Source organism: Notothenia rossii (genome assembly GCF_949606895.1).
Source record: "Notothenia rossii genome assembly, chromosome: 4".
NCBI lineage: Eukaryota > Metazoa > Chordata > Actinopteri > Perciformes > Nototheniidae > Notothenia > Notothenia rossii.
This window is the reverse complement of record NC_136902.1, coordinates 7,034,905-7,062,013: the sequence shown is the minus strand read 5'-3', so window position 1 is coordinate 7,062,013 and position 27,109 is coordinate 7,034,905. Positions and strand designations below refer to the sequence as shown.

Below are 27,109 nucleotides of genomic sequence, written 5' to 3'. Positions count from 1 at the left end.
CATAACACCCCATCACACATACGAAACACAACGCAGAGTCCGAGGGTGTTAAGAGTATGTTTATTTAAATGTCCTCCTCTCTACTGGCCAACACAGGGAGCATATGCTGGGTGTAGAATTGTTCCAGGAGGAGGAGATTTCCATGCCATGCAGGGTCTTTGGGGATGGGGAGGATGATCGCCTCCATCGTGGTCCACAGCAGCAGAGACTCCGGTCTGTGATGTGCAGCTGTTATATAATATACAATATATTTTTTTGAAAAACATTTGATCAAAAAATAAGGATTTGGTCAGGATCTAGAGTCAGTGTGTAGTTTATTAATTAATCAATGCTCTCTACATTAGGAAAACACATACCAGTGTACCAGAGGGAGTCACACACAGCTGTGCCTAGATAACCAAACAAATTGACAACAGGGATGCAAACTCATCAGGTATGAAAAAGGTGACAAGGATCCGAGCCCCCTGACCCCACAGAATATCGGCTTTAAAATGAGGAATAACAGAGGATTTTAGCAGTCAGAACAACTAAAGCAGCAGTGTTAATATTAACAGAAACGCCATAGAGTCACATCTAATAGAAATATATAAAAAGCATTTATTTTAATTGTGTAGCAGTCAGTTTATAATTTTGGCAGCACTGTTGAGCATTTTGAAAATGTATTTTCATGCCTCTGTGCAAGGCTTAGTCTTTCTATCTTATAGCCACTGGTGTAAAGTAACCAAGTTCATAAACTCAACAAGTACTATACTTGGGCACAATTTTGAGATACTTGTACTTTACTTAAGTATTTCAATGTTTTGCTACTTTGTACTTCTACTCCACTACAGTTCAGAGGTACATGATGTACTTTTACTCCACTACATGTATGTAATACCTTTAGTTACTTTACAGATGTGGATGAATGATGTGAAATATAATCAAGTGTTAAATCAGACTTTAGTTCCACCTGGAGTAAATCCAAAAGCTACCCTGCAGTATACAAAGTCATTCAGACTAGCTGCACCTTTACCAGCTTTGAGAAAACTTTCATGATCAATCATTATAAAACATATCATATTATTCTGAAATGGACCAATCTGCAAAATGACTACTTTTACTGTCGCTACTTTCACTATATTTTGATAATAATAATTTTCTACTTTTACTTGAGGAACATTTGGAATGCAGGACTTTTACTGTAACAGAGTATTCCTACACTCTGGTACTTCTACTTTTACTCAAGTACAAGATATATACTTATACCACCTCTGTTTATAGCCTATGAAAAAAACGATTAGAAAACGAAGGCTAAAGCTAACGTTAGCATATAGTGACAATGTATGCTAGTTAGCTAGCTCAACGATAATATTGCGACGGGGAAAAAAAACTTTTCAGTGCATATCACGCTCTGCCGCTCCGACAGGGAGCTCTACTCTGAACACCTGAACGGCCCGTTCTAACAGCTGTTCACCAGCGGTCCAGTCTGTGCCACAGGGACTCCGGACGCACAGTTAATATTAACGAACGCACCGTAGGTAATGTAGCTGCTGAAGCTAGACCATCATCGCCGAGCAGCAGAGGCTTATTATACATCATGAGCAGAGCCGACAGGCAGGAAGACTCGAGCACACAGCTCGTGCTTCATTATAATATATAAAAAAAAGCTCGCGGCTGCACATTAATCCGGGTCCCAGACCCCCTCCCATACCCCAAAAATATTTTTATTGCAGATCTACAGGAATCATAAAAACGACCTATTTTGGATTCAAAACGGAGAATTTCGCCGAAAGGTGACAAGTTTGCATCCCTGGACAAGATAACCAAAATCCTTGAATCTACACACAGCAAATAAACTCAAATGACACAACGAGATGTAAAAAGGAGATCACACACATAGTCGATATAGAACTGGCCGCTTCAATCTGAAGAGCAACTAAAACAAAACACGGGAGTGTATCTTGTTCTTGTGAACACTAATGTTATCCACAGCATACACAGACACCACAAAGTTCTTAAGGAGAAAACTAGTTGCTAAAACAAAACACGTTAGTGTACCTTGTTAGCTAGCTGACATTAACCTTAGACATTGCACTCATATTACTCACTGAAACCTTGTAAAGCCGGTCCCGCATGCTGGCTCTTACAGAACCGCTCCCTTTCGTGTATGTACAGCTCTCAACATGCCCAGACTTGTAGTGATTTTCACCTCTTTTTATACTTTTTCGCCTCATTCTGAAAGAAACAGGTGAAATTTACTAACGTGACAGCCATCTTTGTGATGGTGACGCGTATTGTGCGAGACCAGAGACCTGTAGTTCACTGAGCGGTTTCACACAAAAAAAATTGTAACTTCACAGTTTTACGACACATTTTTATTTTTTTGACTTGCAAAATGTTCTTTTAAATTTGACAAACATCATATGTGTCATTCGTGGCACAATTCAAACGGGATCGAAAGATGACTTTTCTCTCTCCATTGACGTCAATGTATAATTTTCCGCTTCCGGGGTCCCATGGGTCGGAAGTAGATGGGCGGGACTTCGCCTGTCCATAACCCTCATGGTCCCTGGTAGACCCCCACACATATAACAACAAAGACTATAACACTGCTTGTTGTGCAATACCAATTATGTGCAATATATACATACTGTATGCCGTAAATAGCTGTTAGAACTGTTACAGGATGTGTATTTTGTAAATTGTGTAATTTGTGTATCTTTAATATTTGTTATGCATGCTTCTTGGTTAACATTAAGCTGTCTTTGGCTCTTTTCTTGCTGCAAATGCAAATTTCCCCTCTGTGGGACGAATTAAGTTATTCTGATTCTGATACTGATACTGATTGTTTGAGTTACGTTGAGTTATTTTTCAATCACCTCACGTAATGTTTTTTAAAATGTATTATTATCAAACAATTATTCAACCAAGTCCCATCAAGATTGAATCATCCAATGGAGCCCTGGTCAAGACATGGGCAACAGTATTTCCTAACAAACTAGCCTACATGCAAACATTTGAACATGTAAAACAACACACTGCTTTTACAATGACACCCACATAAACTTTGAAACAAACATGCAGTATCAGCTATATGCAAAGAACGAAAAGGGGAACAGACCAAAGATGGACTGATACATTCGTTGGAAGAGTCAGCAGGAGGTCAATGAAAAAAATGTTATGAATGTTTTGCTTCAGGTGTTTCAAGCAGCCAATGCATTTCACAAAAGTTTCTACATAATGAACAATTACTTTAGTAATGTTCTAAAATATTCTATGTAATATAAATAAAGTCAATACAAGTTATGCAGGATGGCCCATTTCGGATAAAATATAAAGATTATAATAATACATGTTACTGGATTGATACCTTAATGTGCTCATCACTTTGTTGCAGATGATAAAGGTGGAGCTGATAGAAGAGAATTATCGTCCAGGAACTTTTACCACAAAATCATATTTTATTTAATGGACTTACTGATAGTTTGTTTTAAAGTTAAATATTCCCCTGTTAAGTTTGCGCTTTAGAAAAGTGAGAACATATTTGATTTCAAGGAATTTCAAACATTTTCAGGGAAAGTAACAGAGAAAATGTAAAATCTTTGAAATAGGTATTTGCTTTGACTTCTTTCTAACTTGACAGCAGGTCCAGCTTCATTTTGAACTCCTGCTCCACTTGTACATGTCCTAGTTCACTTTTCAAGTTTCATAGAATACTCACTTTCATATCTCCTGTGTCCGGTGCCTTGCTCAAGGGCACCACGGCCAAGGAGGTGAGACCTCTCCAAGTAGCAGTTGGAGAGGTCTCGACTAACTCCCCTTTTGTGTATTTGCAGCTCTCAACATGCCCAGACGTTTAATACTTTCCGCCTCATTCTGAAAGAAAGAGGTGAAATGTGCAAAGGTGACGGCCATCTTGGTGTTGGTGACGTGTGTTGTGTGAGACGAGAGATGTAGTTCATTGAGCGGTTTCACACAAAATTAAGTGTTACTTCACAATTTTACCACAAACCTTTTTTTTCTTGACTTGCAAAATTATCTTTTAAATTGACAAACATCGTATGTGCAATTCATGGCACAATTCAAACGGTATTGAAAGATAATTTCTCTCTCGCCATTGACTTCAATAAATATTTTTTGCGAAATAAGGTCCCAAGGTGGTCCACCGGAAACGGAGGGACTTCGGCTCTCTATAGCGGGGCGCAGTACGTGAACTCGCCTCGCAGGTGCACACGCCAAGACGGAGTACATCTGACTCGAGACAAAACTTGCTCAAATCCGAGTCCATGTCGGAGCGTCAATGTACAAGTCGAGTCCGAGTCATTGAGCGCGAGAATGCACCAGTCCGAGTTTGAGTCTGCGTTAATCAGTGCGTGAGTCGAGTCCCGAAAATCGGCACTCGAGTTCGACTCGAGTCCGAGTCGACTACTCCATCTCTGCTATTGGCTGACGCCAACAGGCCAGAACAGGGAGACAAAACACTGAGAGCAGCCCAAGGTTTCAGGCCTTTCCTCAGTGAGGTCAAACTGATAAACTGGGTCGAAGTTATGTTCCAAGGAAAATATTTCCCCAACACCCCCCACACCAGTGACAATCCAGGGAGCGGACATTGAGATTGTGAAATCCTACAAATACCTGGGTGTTCATCTGAACAATAAACTGGACTGGACTGATAATTCTGCGGCTCTGTACAAGAAGGGACAGAGCAGACTCTTTCTGTTGAGGAGACTGAGGTCTTTCGGGGTGCAGGGGGCACTCCTTGAGACATTTTATGACTCTGTTGGGGCATCAGCCATTCTATGGTGTGGCCTGCTGGGGCTGCAGCATCTCGGCTGCTGACAGGAAGAGACTGAACAGACTGGTAAGGAAGGCCAGCTTTGTGCCCAATGTCTCACAGAGAGATATTCACAGCTCCTTCCTTCCTGCAGCGGTCAGACTGTATAACCCTCATGGTCCCTGGTAGACCCCCACACATATAACAACAAAGACTATAACACCCCTTGTTGTGCAATACCAATTATGTGCAATATATACATATGCCGTACATAGCTGTTCGAACTGTTACAGGACGTGTATTTTGTAAATTGTGTATCTTTAATATTTTGTATGCATGCTTGTTGGTTAACATTAAGCTGTCTTTGGCTCTTTTCTTGCTGTAACAAATGCAAATGTCCCCTCTGTGCGACGAATAAAGTTATTCTGATTTTGATTCTGATACTGATTGTTTGACATAAGTTAAGTTGAGTTATTTTTCAATCGCCTCACGCAATATTTTTTACATTTCTTGTTTTTAATCAATTATTCAACCAAGTCCCATTGAGAATGAATCATCCAATGGAGCCCTGGTCAAGACATGGGCAACAGTATTTCCTAACAAACTACATGCAAACATTTGAACATGTAAAACAAACACACTGCTTTTACAAGGACACCCACATAAACTTTAAAAACAAACATGCAGTATCAGCTATATGCAAAGGACGAAAAGGGGAACAGACCAAAGATGGACTGATGAATTCATTGGAAGAGTCAGCAGGAGGTCAATGGAAGCCACAGAACTTTGAATATGTATATGTGATCCTTTCCTTTACCTCCGCTTCCTTATTTTGCCATTCGTGCTTCAGTGTAATGTGGCTCTTGGAGTTGTTTTGGGAAAATACTGAATGAACTAGTTGATGCTCTGCATGTAATGACTACTCCCATTATTGAGAGGATAATAAATATATGGATCCTGATATTGAAGCTCAAGCCAGTGACGAGTGATATTTTTCTAACAAGTTGCATTGATGACCACACGGGTTGCGGTTGAATTTCAAAAAATTATCCTATCGTCTTTTCTAAACCGCTATTCCTTAACTTCTGAGTTAAACATCATAGGGTTAAGAGAAAATGCAAAGGAGAATACATCAGGACTCAGGAAAAGACAACTGCGGTGCAAAGAGAATCTGACTGCACTTACATTAGGCTGTTAATGATTGGCCAGCGGATGTTATTGATGTGTGTCTGCCAGGAGGGAACAGCAGATTACCATAAGCGCATGTAGATACTTTGCTCCTTGTGGTGATGATTTATAAACATGAAAAACAGTGATCAACATTATTACATACTATATACAACATTTTCTTCTTTCATTTCGAAAAGGGTGGTCGAGTGTATCCTAAACTAAAGGAAGCACTGAAGCTCTTTTCCTATCATCTAGAGCAGGGGTCGGCAACCTTTTTGATTGTGATCATTGTGCCGACGATCGTGAATTGGCAACGGGGGGAGCTTGGCGCTCGTGAACTGTCAACGGGAGGGTGGGGGGAGCCTCGCTGCAGGGAAGCAGTGTGGGTACCTCTTTCACCTGTCAGCGCAACTTAGGCTACATTATGCCGTTTAAATCAATTTAAATAATTGGTTTGAACGGCATAATAATAAGGATGAACGTCCGTTCTGTGATTCTCCATCACACACAGATGGCCAGTCCGCCCCTGTGGAGCATATTATTAAGATGAGAGATGAGCAGATCGCCACTGGGCTTTCAACTAAAGACACAGCCACGCAAAAACTGCGGCATTTGTACAGCTCCTTATGGGTACTGCAATTAGTGAAGTGCTTTCCTCCGTGGTGAAACGATCAGCACTGCACCACGGAGGAAAGCGGCAGAAAGTCGCCTGGAGTTACGGCCTGGAGTTACGGCCTGGAGTTACGGCCTGTCCACACGGCGGCGTGCGTTATCGCTTGCCGGCGGGGGGGGCTGAAACTCGACCAACAACCAATCACATGAATCTTCTGCCCCGGACACACAAGCACACGGTTTGAATGGCTAGAGCTTGTACTGGCATACGATTCGATTGGCTGACGCTTCCGCCGAAGCTTCAAAAGTTGAACATTGCTCAACTTTCGTCGACAGAACGTCTGCCTGCTCTCCACAATGATCAATAACAGTGAACGGATGGTGAAAGTAAGGTACAAATAAACAGAATTACACAAAGCCTGGTTAGTGTTGCCTGACTTTATAAAGTGTGTTTATAAGCACTACTGCTTGAAGTCAGGCATGACGAGACTCTTCAGTCGACCCATGTTCAGGGGAGGTGGGTTTAGTTTCCTGCACGCCTCGACGTAAGCGACGCCGCCTCTTAGCTTCGAAGCTCTTGCCTCTAGACCAACAATTTTTTGGAGCTGGAAGTGAACCGGATTCCGGAACTAAGAGGCGGCGCCTCTGCGGTGTGAACAGGAAAAACCGGTACTTTTCATGCTCCAGCTCCGAGCCGGAGCTGACAACGCGTTGGTGTGAAAGGGGCATGAGAGATATTCACAGCTCCTTCCTTCCTGCAGCGGTCAATCAATCAATCAATCAATGTTTATTTATATAGCCCAATATCACAAATGTTACATTTGTCTCAGTGGACTTCACAGTTTGTACAGAATATCAGTATGACAATACGACACCCTCTGTCCTTAGACCCTCACATCGTACAAGGAAAAACTTCCAGAGAAAACCCAGTTTAAAGGGAAAAATGGGAGAAACCTCAGGGAGAGCAACAGAGGAGGGATCCCTCTCCCAGGACGGACAGACGTGCAATAGATGCCGTGTGTAAATTGAAAAGATAATACATTTGCAACATAGGTAGTCCAAATGTTTGGAAATGCATGTGTGTATAATAGGAAGATGAATCCATGAGTATATCCATCCAGGACTTATGATCAAGGACCACAGCCACGACTCAAGATCCAGGACTCGCAATCCATGACACAGGACCGCAGGATCATCCATGACTCCGGATCCCGGCGTATATAGACACCAAAAATAAAGAAATTTGGGGAAGCTGGGTTAATCGAAACATGAGAGTACACAGGTATAGACAGAGAGAAGGAAGAAGTAAGATGTCCCCCGACAAACTAAGCCTATATCAGCAAAACTAGGGGCTGAATCTAATCAGCCCTAACTATAAGCTTTATCAAAAAGGAAGGTCTTAAGCGCAGTCTTAAAAACGGATAGGGTGTCTGCCGTCCGAACACAAACTGGAAGCTGATTCCACAAAAGTGGAGCTTGATAAGAAAAGGCTCTGGCTCCCATTGTACTTTTAGAGACTCTAGGAACAACCAACAACCCTGCATTCTTGGAACGCAATGCCCTAGTAGGACAATAGGGTATAATGAGTTCTTTAAGGTAAGATGGCGCCTGCCCATTAAGGGCTTTGTAGGCGAGAAGAAGAATTTTAAATTCTATCCTGTGTTCTATAGGGAGCCAGTGTAAGGCAGCCAGAACAGGAGTAATGTGGTCCCTTTTCCTAACTCTGGTTAGTACACGAGCTGCAGCATTTTGAATCAGCTGAAGCGACTTGACTGACTTCTTGGTACACCCTGATAATAAGGAGTTACAATAATCCAGCCTTGAAGTAACAAATGCATGGATTAGTTTCTCTGCATCGTTTTGAGGCAAGATATGCCTGATTTTTGCAATGTTACGTAGATGGAAGTAGGCGGTCCTTGAAATTGATTTTATGTGGGCGTTAAAGGATAAATCCTGATCAAATATAACACCAAGATTCCTTACAGTCTCACTGGAGGCCGAATTAATGCAATCCATAGTTAATATATCTTTAGATAATTTGTCTCGTAGATTCTTCGGGCCAAGTACAATAACTTCAGTTTTGGTCGTGTTTAACATCAAAAAATGTAAGGTCATCCACGTTTTTAAGTCCTTGAGGCAGTCTTGAATTTTATTTAGATGATTAATTTCATCAGGCTTGATTGATAAATATAGTTGAGTATCATCCGCATAACAATGAAAGTTTACAGAATGATTCCTTATAATATTGCCTAACGGAAGCATATATTGGGTGAACAAAATAGGTCCAAGCACTGAGCCCTGTGGCACTCCATGGCTAACTTTGGTTTGCATGGAAGATTCATCGTTGACACGTACAAACTGAGAGCGTTCAGATAGATAGGACCTAAATCAGCCTAATGCAGTTCCCTGTATGCCAACTAAGTGCTCTAGTCTTTGCAATAGGATATCATGGTCGATAGTATCAAATGCAGCACTAAGATCGAGCAAGTCAAGAATAGAGACAAGTCCCTTGTCAGAGGCTATTAGAATGTCATTTGTGACTTTAACCAGAGCTGTCTCTGTGCTATGTTGTGTTCTAAAGCCAGACTGAAAATCTTCAAATAAATCATAGTTTTTTAAGTAATCACACAGCTGTTTTGCGACTGCTTTCTCAAGAATCTTTGAGAGGAACGGAAGATTAGAAATAGGTCTATAGTTGGCTAAAACCTCTGGATCGAGGTTGTGCTTTTTAAGAAGCGGTTTTATCACTGCTACTTTGAATGATTGTGGAACATAGCCTGATAATAAAGACATATTCATAATATTTAATAAAGAAGTGCTAATTAATGGAAAAACTTATTTTAACAGCTTAGTTGGAATCGGGTCTAAGATACACGTTGATGGTTTAGAAGAGAGAATCATTGAATTTAATTGTTCAAGGTTTATGGCTAAAAAGCATTCTAGTTTACTATCTAGTGTAATATTAGAACTTACGTTTCCGGGAGCTGTTGATAACACTATACTGGTTAAAGGCAAGAGGTCATTGATTTTGTTTCTAAGAGTAACAATTTTATCGTTAAAAAAGCACATAAAATCATTACTACTGAGTGCTATGGGAATAGAAGGCTCAGTCGAGCTGTGGCTCTCTGTCAGCCTGGCTACAGTGCTGAAAAGAAATCTTGCATTATTCTTATTCTCATCTATTAATGAAGAGGTCAGACTGTATAACCATCATGGTCCCTGGTAGACCCCACACATATAACAACAAAGACTATAACACCCCTTGTTGTGCAATACCAATTATGTGCAATATATACATATGCCGTACATAGCTGTTGAAACTGTTACAGGATGTGTATTTTGTAAATTGTGTATCTTTAATATTTTGTATGCATGCTTGTTGGTTAACATTAAGCTGTCTTTGGCTCTTTTCTTGCTGTAACAAATGCAAATGTCCCCTCTGTGCGACGAATAAAGTTATTCTGATTTTGATTCTGATACTGATTGTTTGACATAAGTTAAGTTGAGTTATTTTTCAATCGCCTCACGCAATATTTTTTTAATTTCTTGTTTTTATACAATTATTCAACCAAGTCCCATTGAGAATGAATCATCCAATGGAGCCCTGGACAAGACATGGGCAACAGTATTTCCTAACAAACTACATGCAAACATTTGAACATGTAAAACAAACACACTGCTTTTTCAATGACACCCACATAAACTTTAAAAACAAACATGCAGTATCAGCTATATGCAAATGACGAAAAGGGGAACAGACCAAAGATGGACTGATGAATTCATTGGAAGAGTCAGCAGGAGGTCAATGGAAGCCACAGAACTTTGAATATGTATATGTGATCCTTTCCTTTACCTCCGTTTCCTTATTTTGCCATTCGTGCTTCAGTGTAATGTGGCTCTTGGAGTTGTTTTGGGAAAATACTGAATGAACTAGTTGATGCTCTGCATGTAATGACTACTCCCATTATTGAGAGGATAATAAATATATGGATCCTGATATTGAAGCTCAAGCCAGTGACGAGTGATATTTTTCTAACAAGTTGCATTGATGACCACACAGGTTGCGGTTGAATTTCAAAAAATTATCCTATCGTCTTTTCCAAACCGCTATTCCTTAACTTCTGAGTTAAACATCATAGGGTTAAGAGAAGATGCAAAGGAGAACAAATCAGGACTCAGGAAAACACAACTGCGGTGCAAAGAGAATCTGACTGCACTTACATTAGGCTGTTAATGATTGGCCAGCGGATGTTATTGATGTGTGTCTGCCATGAGGAAGCAGTAGATTACTATAAGCGCATGTAGATACTTTGCGGTGATGATTTATAAACATGAACAACAGTGAACAACATTATTACATAAAAAAATATACAACATTTTCTCCTTTCATTTCGAAAAGGGTGGTCGAGTGTATCCTAAACTAAAGGAAGCACTGAAGCTCTTTTCCTATCATCTAGAGCAGGGGTCGGCAACCTTTTTGATTGTGATCATTGTGCCGACGATCGTGAATTGGCAACGGGGGGAGCTTGGCGCTCGTGAACTGTCAACGGGAGGGTGGGGGGAGCCTCGCTGCGGGGAAGCAGTGTGGGTACCTCTTTCACCTGTCAGCGCAACTTAGGCTACATTATGCCGTTTAAATCAATTTAAATAATTGGTTTGAACGGCATAATAATAAGGATGACCGTCCGTTCTGTGATTCTCCATCACACACAGATGGCCAGTCCGCCCCTGTGTAGCATATTATTAAGATGAGAGATGAGCAGATCGCCACTGGGCTTTCAACTAAATACACAGCCACGCAAAAACTGCGGCATTTGTACAGCTCCTTATGGGTACTGCAATTACTGAAGTGCTTTCCTCCGTGGTGAAACGATCAGCACTGCACCACAGAGGAAAGCGGCAGAAAGTCGCCTGGAGTTACGGCCTGGAGTTACGGCCTGCTGGAGTTACGGCCTGTCCACACGGCGGCGTGTGTTATCGCTTGCCGGCGGGGGGGGGGGCTGAAACTCGACCAACAACCAATCACATGAATCTCCCGCCCCGGGCACACGGTTTGAATGGCTAGAGCTTGTACTGGCATACGATTCGATTGGCTGACGCTTCCGCCGAAGCTTCAAAAGTTGAACATTGCTCAACTTTCGTCGACAGCAACGCGAGCAAATCTACGCTTCACTCCCACAATACACTTCGGCGAAACGTGACATCACCCCATTCAAAGTGAAAGGGCAGAAGCGTTGAAGCTTCAACGCACGCCGCCGTGTGGACGGGCCGTTAAAGAGAGCGGGGCTGCGTTGCATGCATGGCTTCCTTCTGCAGTTAACGGGGAGACGCGCTCTGGCGGCGGTCTCGTTCAGGATCCGAAAATACAATTTTAATATTTTGCACACTTATTCCACTTATTCCTAGTGTGCCACTGGTTACGGTGCCGCCTGCCAATGGTGGCACGTGTGCCAGGGGTTGCCGACCCCTGATCTAGAGAATCTGATTAGCTCTTATCACGCCTGACACTGAGGAACCTTTGAGTCATTTCACTCCGTTAGGAACCTTCCCGACCCAAGACCCAAGGAAGTGCGCCGGCCGTTGAAGGACATTTTCGTGGTGGCTGCATTGAAATACAGTTGTCATTTGGTTTTCCTGCTGTGTATTAGGGCTGCAACGATTAGTCGACATAATCGACGACGTCGATCATAAAAATTCGTCGACGCGGAATTTTAGTGTCGACGCGTCGTATAAAAACAATCAGAGAGCCGGTAACGTTAATTCAAAACTGCGCAAATGTTCATTTGTAACTGCAATGCACTACAGGAAGTGCTGGGGGCAGTATACTCTCCATTGTCTGCCATGACTGCATTCTGTACTAACAACAAAGAAGAAAGAATACGAACGATGGCGGAAAGGAGAGAGAATGAGGGTGATGAAGAGCTCAAAAAAGCGAGACCGAGAGTTTCGAAAGTGTGGGAGTATTTCACAGACGACAAGCCAAAGAAGTCAGTGAAATGCAGAATTTGTAAAGGGGAATTGGCATTCCACGGCAGCACTACAGTGATGCACGAGCATTTAAAACGCAAGCACCCTGGAACCGTGAGGACTGCTACTTTGGATCATGGGTAAGTTTGAGCAAGTTAGCCATAGTCATGTTTACGTTAGCTTACATGTTGGAAAACAGAACGTCTCATGGTTAATGCTTGCTAAGCAAACGCTATTTCAGTTATGTTGAGGCTGCGTGTCCACCAACGAGCTGCTAAACAGCGCCAAGCTTACAGCGTAGTAGAGCACACTAGAGCTTTATGGACGCTGTAATTAATTCCAAACTTAAAATAATAATTAACAAGGGTCTGCGAAATGACAAGAATAAAATGCGATTGAATTGATCCTGGGACTGGACAACAGGGTGACATTCACAGGTGTGCAGACTTGAGGTAGAACATGCACTGGAGCCCGGAAAAGGAGCCGTGCCCACAGGAAGCAGAGATGGAGGGTGTGACAGAAATAATCGTTAGATTAGTCGACTAATCGAAAAAATAATCGACCGATTAGTCGACTACCAAAATAATCGTTAGTTGCAGCCCTACTGTGTATCACCCATAGCCCATATTTCTCTATTGGTCTTTTCTTGTAAATGCATGTGCAAATGTAAGTAAATAAGCCTGATATAATAAACCGATATCCACTTTGCATTAGGTCAAAGAGTGCAGCTAACCAATGCATAATGTTAGTTAATGTTTAACCTAATGTATAATGTAAAAAGCTGCACATCTACAGTCTCAGTCCAAAAGAGAAGAGCAGGGAAGAGACAAGGATGGAATAAGTTTGTCTGATCATCATCGCTCTTTCAGGCAAGAGTTTTATATATTTTTATTTAAAATACTGCATCTTATCTATTAGCAAATGTTAGTACTTTGTATTGTGGTTTCCCTCTGACAATTATTTAAGTTGTTTAACTTACAGTTTAACTTTAATGTAATTTGGAGAAGTCGGTTCAGTAATTGATATTGAATCTAATCAAAGTGTCTGTGTCTCTGCAGGGCTGAGCGCTGTCTCCTCACATGCTGAACGTCAGTACCATTTTGTTTATGAAGCAAAGACCATGCCTGAAGCCCAGAGATACTGCAGAGAGAAAAACAATTATAACAATGTCTTGCTTTCAGTCAGCCTGGATAGGGCTGCACGATGACCGGGACAGGTAAGAATATAAACTTTAAATTAATATTAAACACATTTAAGGCTTCTGAAATACAATGCATTGATCTTTATCTAACTAACCTTTTTTCTTGTGACTCCTGTCATGATTCAGATGTCTATGATTTTCACTAAAGTTCTCACATGGTTTCATTTAAAAGATAACGTAAAAGGAAATTATGTGTACACAATGTTTTGCAAACTTGTTTCAGAATTGTAGGTACGTTTTATATCTTATAGATCTGTGCTAAACAGAATAAGAACAATATAGAATCAATATCATTTGAATGAAGCTTTAACCTGTAACAGAATATACTCACATTGTTGTACTCGTGCTTATACTCAAGTATCTGAATACTTCTTCCACCACTGATACTACTAAAGTTTCTTGCCAACATTCATGTGTTGAAAAACACCAGAACTACAAATGACAAAGTACACATTTGTGGGATTTAAATGTAATGTTTTATATTATAAAGGCATCAATACCTCCAGAGATGTGGCATTGATGTCAGGCTGTATGTTGTGGTGCCTCTACTCAGCTTCTCTGGGGTCCATTTTCATGGCCGAATGCAACATTTTGTTAGACACTTCTATTATTGTTTGTTTGGTGGCTCATCTAAACTCTCCTGTCATTTCAGATCCCGCCTTCCTCCAGGCCCTTGTAATCAGCTCACTTCCCTCACCTAGTCTCCCCAGCCCTTCCCCTCACCTGTTACTCATTCCCTCATCACGCCACAGTATTTATACCACCTCACTATCACTTGTCCTTTGCTAGATTGTCTTGTCGTTTCCACCAAGCTCTCCAGTGAGTGTTGTTCTCTAGCCTAGATTTTTGTCCTGCCCGGTTTTTGATCCCTGCCTGCCTGTTTACGGATCGCGAGTTCTGGTTGCCTGTCTGACGGATTTCCTGGTTCTGACCCTGCCTGTCCCTGACCTGAATAAACTGAACATTGCTATACACTGGTTGTATCTGAGTCGTGTTATTGGGTTCTGATCTGTACCTGTGATCATGACAGTACAATCTGGCCAACATGAACCCAGCCGACAAAGCGACAGAACTGCAGACGCAAGATATCATGTTACAACGCCACGAGCAGCAGCTTACCTTCATGGCTGAAGCTATGCAGGAGATGGCCGCTCGTCACGAACGGACCTTTGTGAATCTCCGTGATCATCTTCAGAACCTTCCTGCTACGGTCCAAAGTCCGGAACTAACTCCAGCTTCCGCTGTTCGAATCCAGAATCCTCCGGCATCGGATTCACATCTGCCTCCTCCGGAACGCTGCTCTGCAGCCCCAGGTTCGTGCAGACCATTCCTGGTCCAATGTTCCCTCGCCTTCGAGCTTCAGCCTTCCGCCTTCCCAACAGAAAGATCCCGGGTGGCGTATATTGTCTCTCTTCTCACGGGCAAAGCTAAAGACTGGGGTACCGCCGAATGGGAGAGACAATCCTCTGCCTGCTCGTCTGTAAGCCTATTCTCCGATGAACTGCGTAAAGTCTTTGATCACTCTACACCCGGAAGAGAGGTCGCTCGGGGACTATTTAACCTAGCGCAAGGAGGGAGATCTGTGTCCGATTACTCCATCGAGTTTCGTACCATAGCCGCCGACATGGCCGTATCTACCATTGAGGTCACCGAGGTCCGGACCTCGGTAATATTTTCCGAGCTGTTTTGTAACAAAATGTGTGAAATAACTGCACTAAACGGGGTTCTTTGTAGTACTTCCATTTACTGACCATGGGGGCGTTGCATAACTACGGGGCCTCGATTAAAGCAAACAGAAGAAGACAACATGTATAACGCAGCGCTGTATCAACAAACCACCGCAGCTCGGGCTTGTATCGTTGCAGCGGAGGAGTGATGAGGTATCTAGAGATGTGAGTCCAGCGGCCTGCTTGCGTTTCTGTACCTCACAGGACATCATAGGACCAGCAGTCAGTGGACGTCCGACAACATGCACACTAACTTATATTGCAACTATAGGCTAAACTTTGGTTTAAATTGCGTGAATAAACTAGCTAGAGAGCTAAAGTTAATTACATCCATCCAATGTCAGAAGGATTACCTTTTAACAAACGTTGTAATGCTTTTCTTTCATTTCAATTTGAGTAAAACATTGAAGATATAATATTGTATTGTTTTCTTTTTACACTATATATAATGAAAAGACTACGTCAGTCGAAGCTCAGCTTTGCTAAGGAAGAGACAGGACAGGCAGAGAGAAAGAGAGAGAGAGAAAGTGATGGAAGTCAGGGAGGAACTGCAGGTACAGTCACACAGAAGAATGTAGGCTTAATAACCCCATCTATCTATCTATCTATCTATCTATCTATCTATCTATCTATAACAATAGTCTTCATTTATAGACAATAGGCATAATTTTAAAACAACATATATCTATTGCAGTTATGATGTCATAATAACATACAATTGTATAAAACACAATTTGCTTACATCTTTGTTCTCTCTTTTTTCTCAGGATTTAACACTCCTAGTGGACATTATGAGTATTTAGTCATGTCTTTTGGACTCACCAATGCACCTGCAGTCTTCCAGGGGTTGGTGAATGATGTTCTGTGGGATCTACTCAATATCTGTGTTTTTGTATACCTGGATGACATTTTGATTTTTTCCAGGTCAAAACAGGAGCATGTGGTCCATGTTCGCCTAGTCCTCCAGAGGCTCTTGGAGAACCACCCCTTTGTCAAGGCCGAGAAGTGTGTGTTCCACACCACATAAGTCCCTTTCCTGGGATTTGTGGTCTCCACCGGAAACATCAAGATGGATCCTGACAAGACCAAGGCGGTGACTGACTGGCCACGCCCTTCAACACGCAAGGAGCTCCAACGCTTTCTGGGTTTTGCCAACTTCTACCGGAGGTTCATTCAAAACTACAGTTTGGTGGCAGCCCCTCTCACAGCTCTCACCTCTCAGAACATTCCCTTCCGGTGGTCCTCTGTGACCGAAGGGGCTTTTGGTAAGTTAAAGTCACGCTTCACCTCTGCTCCTATTTTGAATTTTCCAGATTCTACTCAGCAGTTTACTGTAGAGGTAGATGCGTCGGACACTGGAGTTGGGGCAGTTCTTTCTCAACGGTCGGCCGAGGATCAGAAGATGCACCCGTGTGCCTTCTTCTCTCGGAAGCTGTCCCCAGCAGAAAGAAATTATGACATTGGAAATCGAGGACTGTTGGCAGTGAAACTTGCCCTGGAAGAATGGAGACACTGGTTGGAGGGAGCAGAGCAGCCTTGTGTGGTCTGGACTGACCACAAACATTTGGAGTACATCCGTTCAGCTAAGCGGCTGAACTCTCGTCAAGCCAGGTGGGCTCTGTTTTTCACGCGCTTTAATTTTTCTCTTTCATACAGACCTGGTTCTAAGAACATCAAACCTGACGGCCTGTCTCGACCTGGTTCTAAGGACATCAAACCTGACGCCCTGAGAGCTCTCCATCTCTTACTGAGAATATCATCGCTTCTACATGTGTCATTGGTCTGGTGACCTGGGAGGTGGAGGATAAGGTCAAGCGCTCTCATGCTGAACACCCAGCCCCAAGTGCCTGTCCTGTTAACTGTCTGTTTGTTCCTGCCACTCTCCGTACCCAGGTTCTCCAGTGGGGTCATACTTCTCGCCTGGCTTGTCACTCAGGAGTGAGACGGTCCCTAGCCCTGATTCGACAGGGATTTTGGTGATCTTCCATGGAGAAGGATACCAAGGAATTCATTGCTGCTTGCCTAGTCTGCTCCCAAAATAAGACCTCACGCCAAGCTCCCTCCGGTCTTCTTCATCCCTTGCCTATCCCTCATCGTCCCTGGTCCCACATCTCCTTGGATTTTGTCACTGGACTACCACCCTCAGACGGTAACACAGTCATACTCACAGTCATAGACCAGTTTTCCAAGTCTTCCCTGCTTATTCCATTAACCAAATTACCTACTGCCAAGGAAACGTCTGAAATCATGCTACAACATGTGTTCAGGCTGCATGGTCTCCCCAGTGACGTTGTGTCTGATCGGGGACCACAATTTACTTCTCGTTTTTGGCCCGAGTTTTGCAGGCTGCTGGGAGCCATTCTCAGTCTCTCGTTCGGATTGCATCCCCAGTCCAATGGTCAAACAGAGCGAATGAACCAGGAGATGGAGACTGCCTTACGCTGTCTAGCCTCCTCCACTCCCTCCTCCAGGTCGAGGCAGATTCTATGGGTTGAGTCTGCCCACAACACCCTTCCTAGTTCTGATACTGGTCTTTCTCCATTCCATACTCCTGCGGATACCAGCCACCCCTTTTCCCTGCACAGGAACGTGAGGCCAGCGTCCCATCTGCACAGACGTTTGTAAGCCGATGTCGACGCATGTGGTTAAAGGCCCGCTCCGCGCTCCTGTGCTCTTCCGACCGTTATCAACGGACCGCCAATCGCCGTCGCAAGCCAGCTCCACAGTACTCCCCAGGGCAACGTGTCTGGCTCTCCACACGGGATCTCCCTCTCAGAGTTGAGTCAAAGAAGTTGTCCCCCCGTTTTGTAGGCCCATTTCCCATATGAGTCATCAATCCTGCAGCTGTCCGCCTGCGTCTGCCCCCTTCTATGAAGATTCATCCTACCCTGGGTACACTGGGAGGGTTATGGTCCTGAAGAGCGTTCATGGGTGCCCGCTTGCAGTATCTTTGACCCATCTCTCATTACTGACTTTCACCAGGCTCATCCCGATCAACCACGTGGGATGTCAGGAGCCGTCCATAGAGGGGGGAGGGGGTTCTGTCACAAGTTAGACACTTCTATTATTGTTTGTTTGGTGGCCCTTGTAATCAGCTCACTTCCCTCACCTGGTCTCCCCAGCCCTTCCCCTCACCTGTTACTCATTCCCTCATCACTCCACAGTATTTATACCACCTCACTATCACTTGTCCTTTGCCAGATTGTCTTGTCGTTTCCGCCAAGCTCTCCAGTGAGTGTTGTTCTCTAGCCTAGATTTTTGTGCTGCCCGGTTTTTGATCCCTGCCTGCCTGTTTACGGATCTCGAGTTCCTGCCTGCTCCCTGTCTGGTTCTGGTTGCCTGTCTGATGGATTTCCTGATTTTGACCCTGCCTGTCCCTGACCTGAATAAACTGAACATTGCTATACACTGGTTGTATCTGAGTCGTGCTATTGGGTTCTGATCTGTACCTGTGATCGTGACACATTTGTCCGCATTGACAGGTACATGACATGGACTGAGGCCCAGAGCTACTGCAGAGGACACCACACAGACCTGGCCAGTGTGAGAAACCCAGCGGAGAACCAGCAGTTATTTCACCTGTTACCTGGAGGGGGTTTGTATTGGATCGGCCTTTACAGAGACTCCTGGAAGTGGTCCGATGGAAGTAACTCCTCCTTCAAGTACTGGGCAGCAAATAAACCTAACCTCAGAGCTTTAAAGGTGTGTGTGGCTGCAGCTTTCCACAACTCTGGAAAATGGGAGGACTTGGACTGTGGAGTGAAGAAACCATTCATTTGCTACAGCGAGTAAAGCAAGTGAAGATATTGAGTCTGTTGAAAAAGAAGACACCATAAACGTTGTGACTGATGAAGTTTGTTTGTTTCTTTAGTAGGGATGCACCGAATATTCGGCCACCGAAAATTATCGGCCGAAAATGGTTAAAAAGGCCATTTCGGCTTTCGGCCGAAATGGTTTTAGCACCGAAAAAATATCACCGAATGTCAGAGCACAGGGTTACGTTGATCATACTCCGCATATTTGTCCGGGTGTTTTGATTTCAAGTGGTGGAGTAATCCTGAAGTGGTGAAAGTCTTTGCAGTTACACCCCCTCGAGAAATGTCAGCTGAACACGTTTTACAAATCGTAATCCGCGCCTCTCTCTCTGATATTTTTAAATATCTCCAAGCGGCAGACATGTTGGCTGTGAGCCAGCCGCGAGCATGGTCGCGCGCCGTGCTTGTCGCCGCGTTTTGATTACGTCATCACAACAACACGTTACCAAACTTATAGGTGCATTTGTTGTTGTTGAAGGCCTGGCTGTTACAGTCTTTATTTACACTATTTTGTTGTAGGCCTACTGGCCTAGATGTTTATACAGTTTTAAAGCACCTTGGCTTTGTTCTGAATGCACTTTGTTGTAGTTATCCTACAGAGAAAAGAAAATGCACTTGACTTGGAATTAATGTACTGTATGCATTCAAAAGTGCTGAATAAATGTTTTATGGACCCATAATAGTGATTATTATTTAAGTTAAGTTTTGCCATAATCATGTCTTTTTCCATAATCAGCTAGCTGAACAACATTGGTAAAAAATGTATACAATATATATATATATTAATAATTTTCGGCCTTTCGGCATTCGGCCAACTGTTTCCTATTTTCGGTATCGGCGAAGAATTTCCCATTCGGTGCACCCCTAGTTTCTAGATGTTGTGCCTGTTTCAATGCAAGTGATCAAGGTGAGGGTGGAGAAACCAAACGGTGTGGATCTGAACGACCAAGCTTTTCTGGATGCGATGTTGGTGGAGGTAAATCATGTTTTCTACTTTTATGCAAAAACATCTCCAGAAAGGAAATTCACATGACATGAGAACAAGAGACGAAAGAGGAAGGAAACAAATAAATATCTATTAAAGAATAATGAATTCAACAAAAGAAAATATAGTAAATTAATTTCAATACGAATGAAATGGACCAAGAGGAACATGAATGAAATTCTATATTCATTATACATTCAATACTTTGGCCACAAATAACAGGACCCAAGCATTTAGGAAGAAGACGTGTAAATATGTGCAGAAGTAAATAGCAGAAACTTAGCCACATGCCACCAAATGCATTAGGAACATGTACAAATACTATTCCATAACCTGAGGTAAGCCTTTACACTGGAAGAAATAAGGGGAACAGCTACCATTTCAGATGAGTGAACTAAAGATACATCATCTGTTTTTATTGGAACCATAATGATAATGAGTTTTTGTGTCTCAGGCGAAAAAGAACCTAAGGGCCCAGGGATTGGACGACAACGTCCAACTGGCCTGGAGGAAGCAGCCGGATGGACAAGTCTTCCAGGAGGAGGAGGAGGAGAAGACGGATGAGCTCTAAAGCTGAATTACTGTGTGATTTTTATCAGAGAAAAGTTTATTTCTTTCCTCAAAGTCCTCGTGTTACAGAATTCAGCTGCAACAATGATCTGAATAATCAATTAGTTACGATCATTTTGATAGAAGATAGAGAATGTGATGCTTTTCCTTGTTATATATGGTTATGAATGTAATATGTTTAGGGTTTTTAATATTGAATGTGTTTGCTTGGCCGGTGGGAGATAATAATAAAATGTTTGGCTTTAGTTGAATTTTGATTAAGATTAAATTACCAATAAAAAAAATGACCTTTAATGAAATTTCATACAAAAATATGTTTCTTTATTTGCATCCTAATTATTGTTTTTTTGTCTCACAATGTCTTCAAATGAGTTATGTTGAAAACAGTAACAGGCCGTGCATTTCACACCTAGGCCTTCAGTAGCGTCTACCTGAATGAATCCACCTCCTAATAGCATTATTATGACGTCACGGCTATAGAAACCATTAATATGATACATTAACGCAGTATAACAGGGCGCTGCGTCACAGACAGGTTTCTAATGTAGAGAATGAATGCCATTACTAAAGCAAGAACACCGAACAACACAATTCAACAAGCCTCCTTTCACTGCTGCGCCGCACATCATCTCTAGCAGAAGCAACAATATTTACTTCATAAAATGACGAGAAAAGATCAACAATGTTAAATAAAAGTCATTATAGCCAGTACTCACCAATACGTTTGATTATTTGTACCCAAAAACCATCCTCCTTTCTTTCTGTCTGAAGAGTTCAGTTACTGTGTTGTTCAGATTACCTGAGTGTTTCAGTTCCGATAATAAGTCCTGTTCTAACGCCATGGAGGCTGATGCTGGAAGTCGAGTCAGTTCAGTCTATTTCTGTCAAAACACATTGTGGAATATAGGAATGAACAGAGTCCTGCTTCTGACACTGCTCAGTTCTCTTTATACATGAACCTTCCTGAGAACAATTCAACCTCAGCCACATCCATCATGGTGCACTTTGTAATGGAGGGCATGTCCTCTTGTTGGGGGAAATGTATAAGATGAGTGGTGAGAGATGTTTGGCCGGAATATATGCAAGATCCTGGATGACAAGACGCTTTTCTTTTTTAAATATAGGTAATGCCTTTTAGACTATAAATTGATTCTTGAAGTTTTGAGGTTTTTAAATATAAAGCAGCTCTAAACATTCTGAATGTGTCTCAGTTCATGTTGGTTTGCAGTAAGCACCATCAGAGGGTGAATATGGACTTAAGCCTTTGCCGTGAAAGTAAAATCCTTTTGAGCAGCTAAAACAAAGCGTTTGAAACAGGTATCCAGACACAAAGAAAAATAAATGTTATGTAACATTAAAGCATGTCCAAATGTTTTACTGGAATACCCAAAGTATGAAGCTGGAAGTGAGTGTAATAATTATTACACCGGTTTTGTGATCTTTTAAATGTATTAGCTTGTAAGCTGTAAAAGTTACATTTGCACATGTAAATACATGTGCAAATGTAACTAAATAAGCCTGATGTAAAAAAGCTGTCCGTTCCATATCCACTTTGCATTTTACCTAATCTATAATGTCAACAGCTGCACATCTCCAGTCTCATTCCAAAAGAGAGGAACAGGGAAGAGACAAGGATGGAAAAAGCTCTTCTGATCATCATCGCTCTTTCAGGTAATTATTATTTTTATTTAAAATATGTTATCCCATTAGCCATTTTTAGAACTTTCTATTTTGGTTTCCCACTGACAATTACTTAAGTTATTTAATTTATTACAGTTTAACTTTAATGTAATTTGGAGAATTTGGTTCAGTAATTGATATTGAATCTAATCAAAGTGTCTGTGTCTCTGCAGGGCTGAGCGCTGTCTCCTCACATGCTGAACGTCAGTACCATTTTGTTTATGAAGCAAAGACCATGCCTGAAGCCCAGAGATACTGCAGAGAGAAACACACAGACCTGGCCACTGTAGACAGCATGGAGGTTGTGGAGCTCCTGAACAACATGGCAGGCCAATACAACCAAGTGAGGTCACTTTTCTCTGTCTTTTGATTCAAATGAATTACATTTCTTTTAGAGTCAAATTTCAAAAGGAGAGATTATTACAGAAAGCTAAACCTGTTTTAAAGTCCTATGGGAACCTGAGTATTAAAACAGAGTTGAAAATGTTTGAAGCCAAAGCTATAGCATCAAACCCTGTAATAAAGTGGAAGAGGTTCAGAGTAACAAGGCTGTAAATGAATGTTGACTTGAGGGGATTCCCTTTAGATCACCACGTACCAAGGCTGGTCTCATGAAGGCAAAACAAACCTTCTCTTTATTAAACATACACATTTTCTCAAGCAGCAGCTTTAAAAGCTTCAACAGGATGTAATAATTATAACAATGTCTTGCTTTCAGTCAGCCTGGATAGGGCTGCACGATGACCGGGACGCCTGGAGGTGGTCGATGTCAGACCCAAGCTTCTACGGACCGGGGGAGACGGAGTTCAGACCATGGAGGACTGGACAACCAAGCAACGGGCAAAATGAACAATGCACACTTTTTTATTCTGGTGGAACAGGAACAGGAACATGGTATGATCATTCTTGTAATACCCCTCTCTATGCGGTCTGCTTTGATGTCACAGGTAAGAATATAAACTTAAAATTAACATTAAACATTTAAAATCATATCTTAAGCTTCTGAAATACAATGCATTGGTCTTTATCTAACTAGCGGTTCACAACCTTTTTTCTTTGTGACTCTTTTTCTTTTGTTAGCAGTTCCACTAAAGACATTTCCCTTTTCACTAAAATTCTCACATGGTTTAATTTAAAAGATAACGTAAAAGGAAATTATGAATATACAATTCTTTGCAAACTTGTTTTATAATTGTAGTTACGTTTTACATCTTATATATCTGTGCTAAACAGAATAAGAACAATATAGAATCAATATCATTTGAATGAAGCTTTAACCTGTAACACAGTATATTCACATTGTTGTACTCCTGCTTTTATTAAAATATCTGAATACTTCTTCCACTGATACTACTAAAGTTTCTTGCCAACATTCATGTGTTGAAAAACCCCAGAAATACAAATTACAAAGTACAAATATGTGGGATTTAAATGTAATATTTTATATTATAAAGGCATCAATTCCACCAGAGATGTGGCATTGATGTCAGGCTGTATGTCGTGGAGCCTCTACTCAGCTTCTCTGGGGTCCATTTTCAGGACCGAATGCAACATTTGTCCTCATCAACAGCACAATGACATGGACTCAGGCCCAGAGCTACTGCAGAGAACACCACACAGACCTGGCCAGTGTGAGAAACCCGACAGAGAACCAGCAGCTTGTTGAGATGTTACCTGGAGGGGAATATTATTATTGGATCGGCCTCTACAGAGACTCCTGGAAGTGGTCCGATGGAAGCAACTCCTCCTTCAAGTACTGGAAAGTAAATGAACCTGACCTCAGAGCTTCAAAGGTTTGTGTGGCTGCAGCTTTCCACAACTCTGGAAAATGGGAGGACTTGGACTGTGGAGTGAAGAAACCATTCATTTGCTACGGACGTGAGTAAAATTCACAGCTGCGTCAAAGCAAGTGATGATATTGAGTCTGTTGAAAAATAAGACACCATAAACGTTGTGACTGATGAAGTTTGTTTGTGTTTCTAGCTGTTGTGCCTGTTTCAATGCAAGTGATCAAGGTGAGGGTGGAGAAACCAAACGGTGTGGATCTGAACGACCAAGCTTTTCTGGATGCGATGTTGGTGGAGGTAAATCATGTTTTCTACTTTTATGCAAAAACATCACCAGAAAGGAAATTCACATGACATGAGAACAAGAGACGAAAGAGGAAGGAAACAAATAACTATTAAAGAATAATGAATTCAACTAAAGAAAATGTAGTAAATGAATTTCAATACGAATGAAATGGACCAAGAGGAACATGAATGAAATTCTATATCCATTATACATTCAATACTTTGGCCACAAATAACAGGACCCAAGCATTTAGGAAGAAGACGTGTAAATATGTGCAGAAGTAAATAGCAGAAACTTAGCCACATGCCACCAAATACATTAGGAACATGTACAAATACTATTCCATAACCTGAGGTAAGCCTTTACACTGGAAGAAATAAGGGGAACAGCTACCATTTCAGATGAGTGAACTAAAGATACATCATCTGTTTTTATTGGAACGATAATAATCATGAGTTTTTGTGTCTCAGGCGAAAAAGAACCTGAGGGCCCAGGGATTGGACGATAACGTCCAACTGGCCTGGAGGAAGCAGCCGGATGGACAAGTCTTCAAGAAGGAGGAGGAGAAGAGGGATGAGCTCTAAAGCTGAATTGCTGTGTCGGCTTTTATCAGAGAAAAGTGTGTTTCTTTCCTCAAAGTCCTCGTGTTACAGAATACAGCTGCAACAATGATCTGAATAATCTATCAGTAGTGAGATAAGATAAGGGCTGTAATGTTTTCTCTTGTTCTATATGGTTTTGAAGTTAATATGTTTGGGGTTTTAACTGTTCATGTATCTGCTTGACCTGCGAAAAACTGGATTTATTTTCCTATTTTGTGACTTTTTATATGTTTTTTTCAGATAAAATATAATGAGACATTTTAAAATAATATAAGATTTAATAAAGGGCAATTCCAGGAAATCTTATTACCAATCAACATGATGACCTCTAATGCATCTTTAAAGTCATTTTCATACAACAACTTAATTCTTCATTTGAAACTTATATTTTATCCTAAAAATGTGTTTGCAATTACTCACTGTTATTAATATCTTCAAATGAGTTAAACATTGTGCTTATTGCTCCTTTTCTTTAGGCATGAAACTTTAAGACATGTTCCTCTAATTGGTGAATCAGCTTCCAGAATATGAAGATGTAATGCTTTTCTTTGTGCTATGTGGTCATAAACTGAATCTCTTCGGTTTTAATTCCCTCTGGCTGTGGGATATATAACAGGCATTTTACTCTTTTGTGTGACATTTGATAGATTAGATATTATTAGATTATAAATTAAGATATTAAATAAAAATGATTACCTTTAACGTTTAAACAAATTAAATATCAGTTTTCGTTGCATTGCGACCACAAAAAATGTAATGTATGTAATGTGAGAATATCTTCAAATAATTTAAATAGAAAATAATTCATTGTATTATTTTCATCCTTATTAAGGATATAAACTTGAAGCAAATTTCCTTAAATTATCTAGAACCGTTTTACGTTACTCAAACATCCTTCTGGCAACAATGCTGAATATTCGCTGGTTCCAGTTTCTTAACTATTATAAGATTTGATGTTGTTTTTTGTCATGTATCTTCAAGAAATTAATATTCTGTTTTAAAAAATAATCACGATGCAGAATAAACTATATCCAATAAAGAGATGTTATTTATTTGAATGATTTATTCAATGATTTCTCACATGTTGGATTATTGGTTTCCCTGATTTTAGACACTTTTTAGCCAACTGACTCTCCATGTAGATATATAGATATTTGTTCTCCTTTATTCAAGAAAATATATATTTACATAAAACGTTATATACACACAAAACCTTGACATCACATCAGGGGTACATAGGTACAGACACAGTACAAAAAAAGCAAAAAGTGAACATATTAACATACTGTATAAACTTTTACTTTAGCCTGTCGCTTAGGGGCCGGAGATGAGAGTTCATGTTTGGGTTTTGGGCTGTCACAATTGGGTGTTATTCACTGTGTGTGCCACAGGGTGTCGCTGTCCGACTCCCCATGGCACCGGTTTAAGGTTTGTTTTGTCACCTGATTGAGGTGTTTTACTCATTTCATGCAGTATTTTGACAGTATTGTGGATCTCCAAGGAGAACAGATGTATTGTCAGGTTTAGTCTCGGAGTTGATCGATTGTTGAGCTGCTTCAGCCTTACTAACTATATGCAAACACAGATTGATTTGAATGTTTTATCTGAAATCTGTAAGCAACAAACATCAGAATCAGAAACGGGTTTATTGCAGGGTCACACGTACGAGGAATTTGACTTGATGTCATAAAATATAAAACTTTTTTTTTTTTAAAACTACACAGATAGAGAACTATATTAAGAACACTTTAAAACAATATGGATAGATAGCAATACAATAAAGCAGTAATTTACAGCGAAATAGAATGCAGTGAATCATAGAATATAAAATACGAAATATGTGCAGTAAGCAATATTTGAACAATATTTGAACATTGTGTGCATTAATGTAATGCGTATAGAGTCTGCATTATGACTGAGGTAAAGTGTCAGTGGGGGGGCCGGGCCTTGTTTA

The 27,109-nt window shown here is 41.3% G+C and overlaps 1 protein-coding gene and 1 long non-coding RNA gene across 2 annotated transcripts; one reads left to right on the top strand and one right to left on the bottom strand.

Annotated features, from left to right (window-relative positions):
- Positions 1-41: 41 nt before the first annotated feature.
- Positions 42-5,674, bottom strand: LOC307038211. The gene is made up of 2 exons (XR_013807924.1): positions 2,088-5,674; positions 42-228 (listed from the first exon to the last, which is right to left on the bottom strand). It is a non-coding gene; the product is annotated as an uncharacterized lncRNA (long non-coding RNA).
- Positions 5,675-13,614: 7,940 nt separating this feature from the next.
- On the top strand, positions 13,615-24,796 carry LOC307037400 (secretory phospholipase A2 receptor-like). Its single transcript, XM_079678249.1, has 8 exons — positions 13,615-13,718; positions 14,356-15,984; positions 16,198-16,695; positions 22,384-22,471; positions 22,654-22,823; positions 23,199-23,427; positions 24,020-24,358; positions 24,464-24,796. The coding sequence occupies exons 4-8, from the start codon at positions 22,435-22,437 to the stop codon at positions 24,619-24,621; spliced, it is 933 nt and encodes a 310-aa protein (XP_079534375.1). The 5' UTR covers positions 13,615-13,718; positions 14,356-15,984; positions 16,198-16,695; positions 22,384-22,434; the 3' UTR covers positions 24,622-24,796.
- The last annotated feature ends 2,313 nt before the right edge of the window (positions 24,797-27,109 follow it).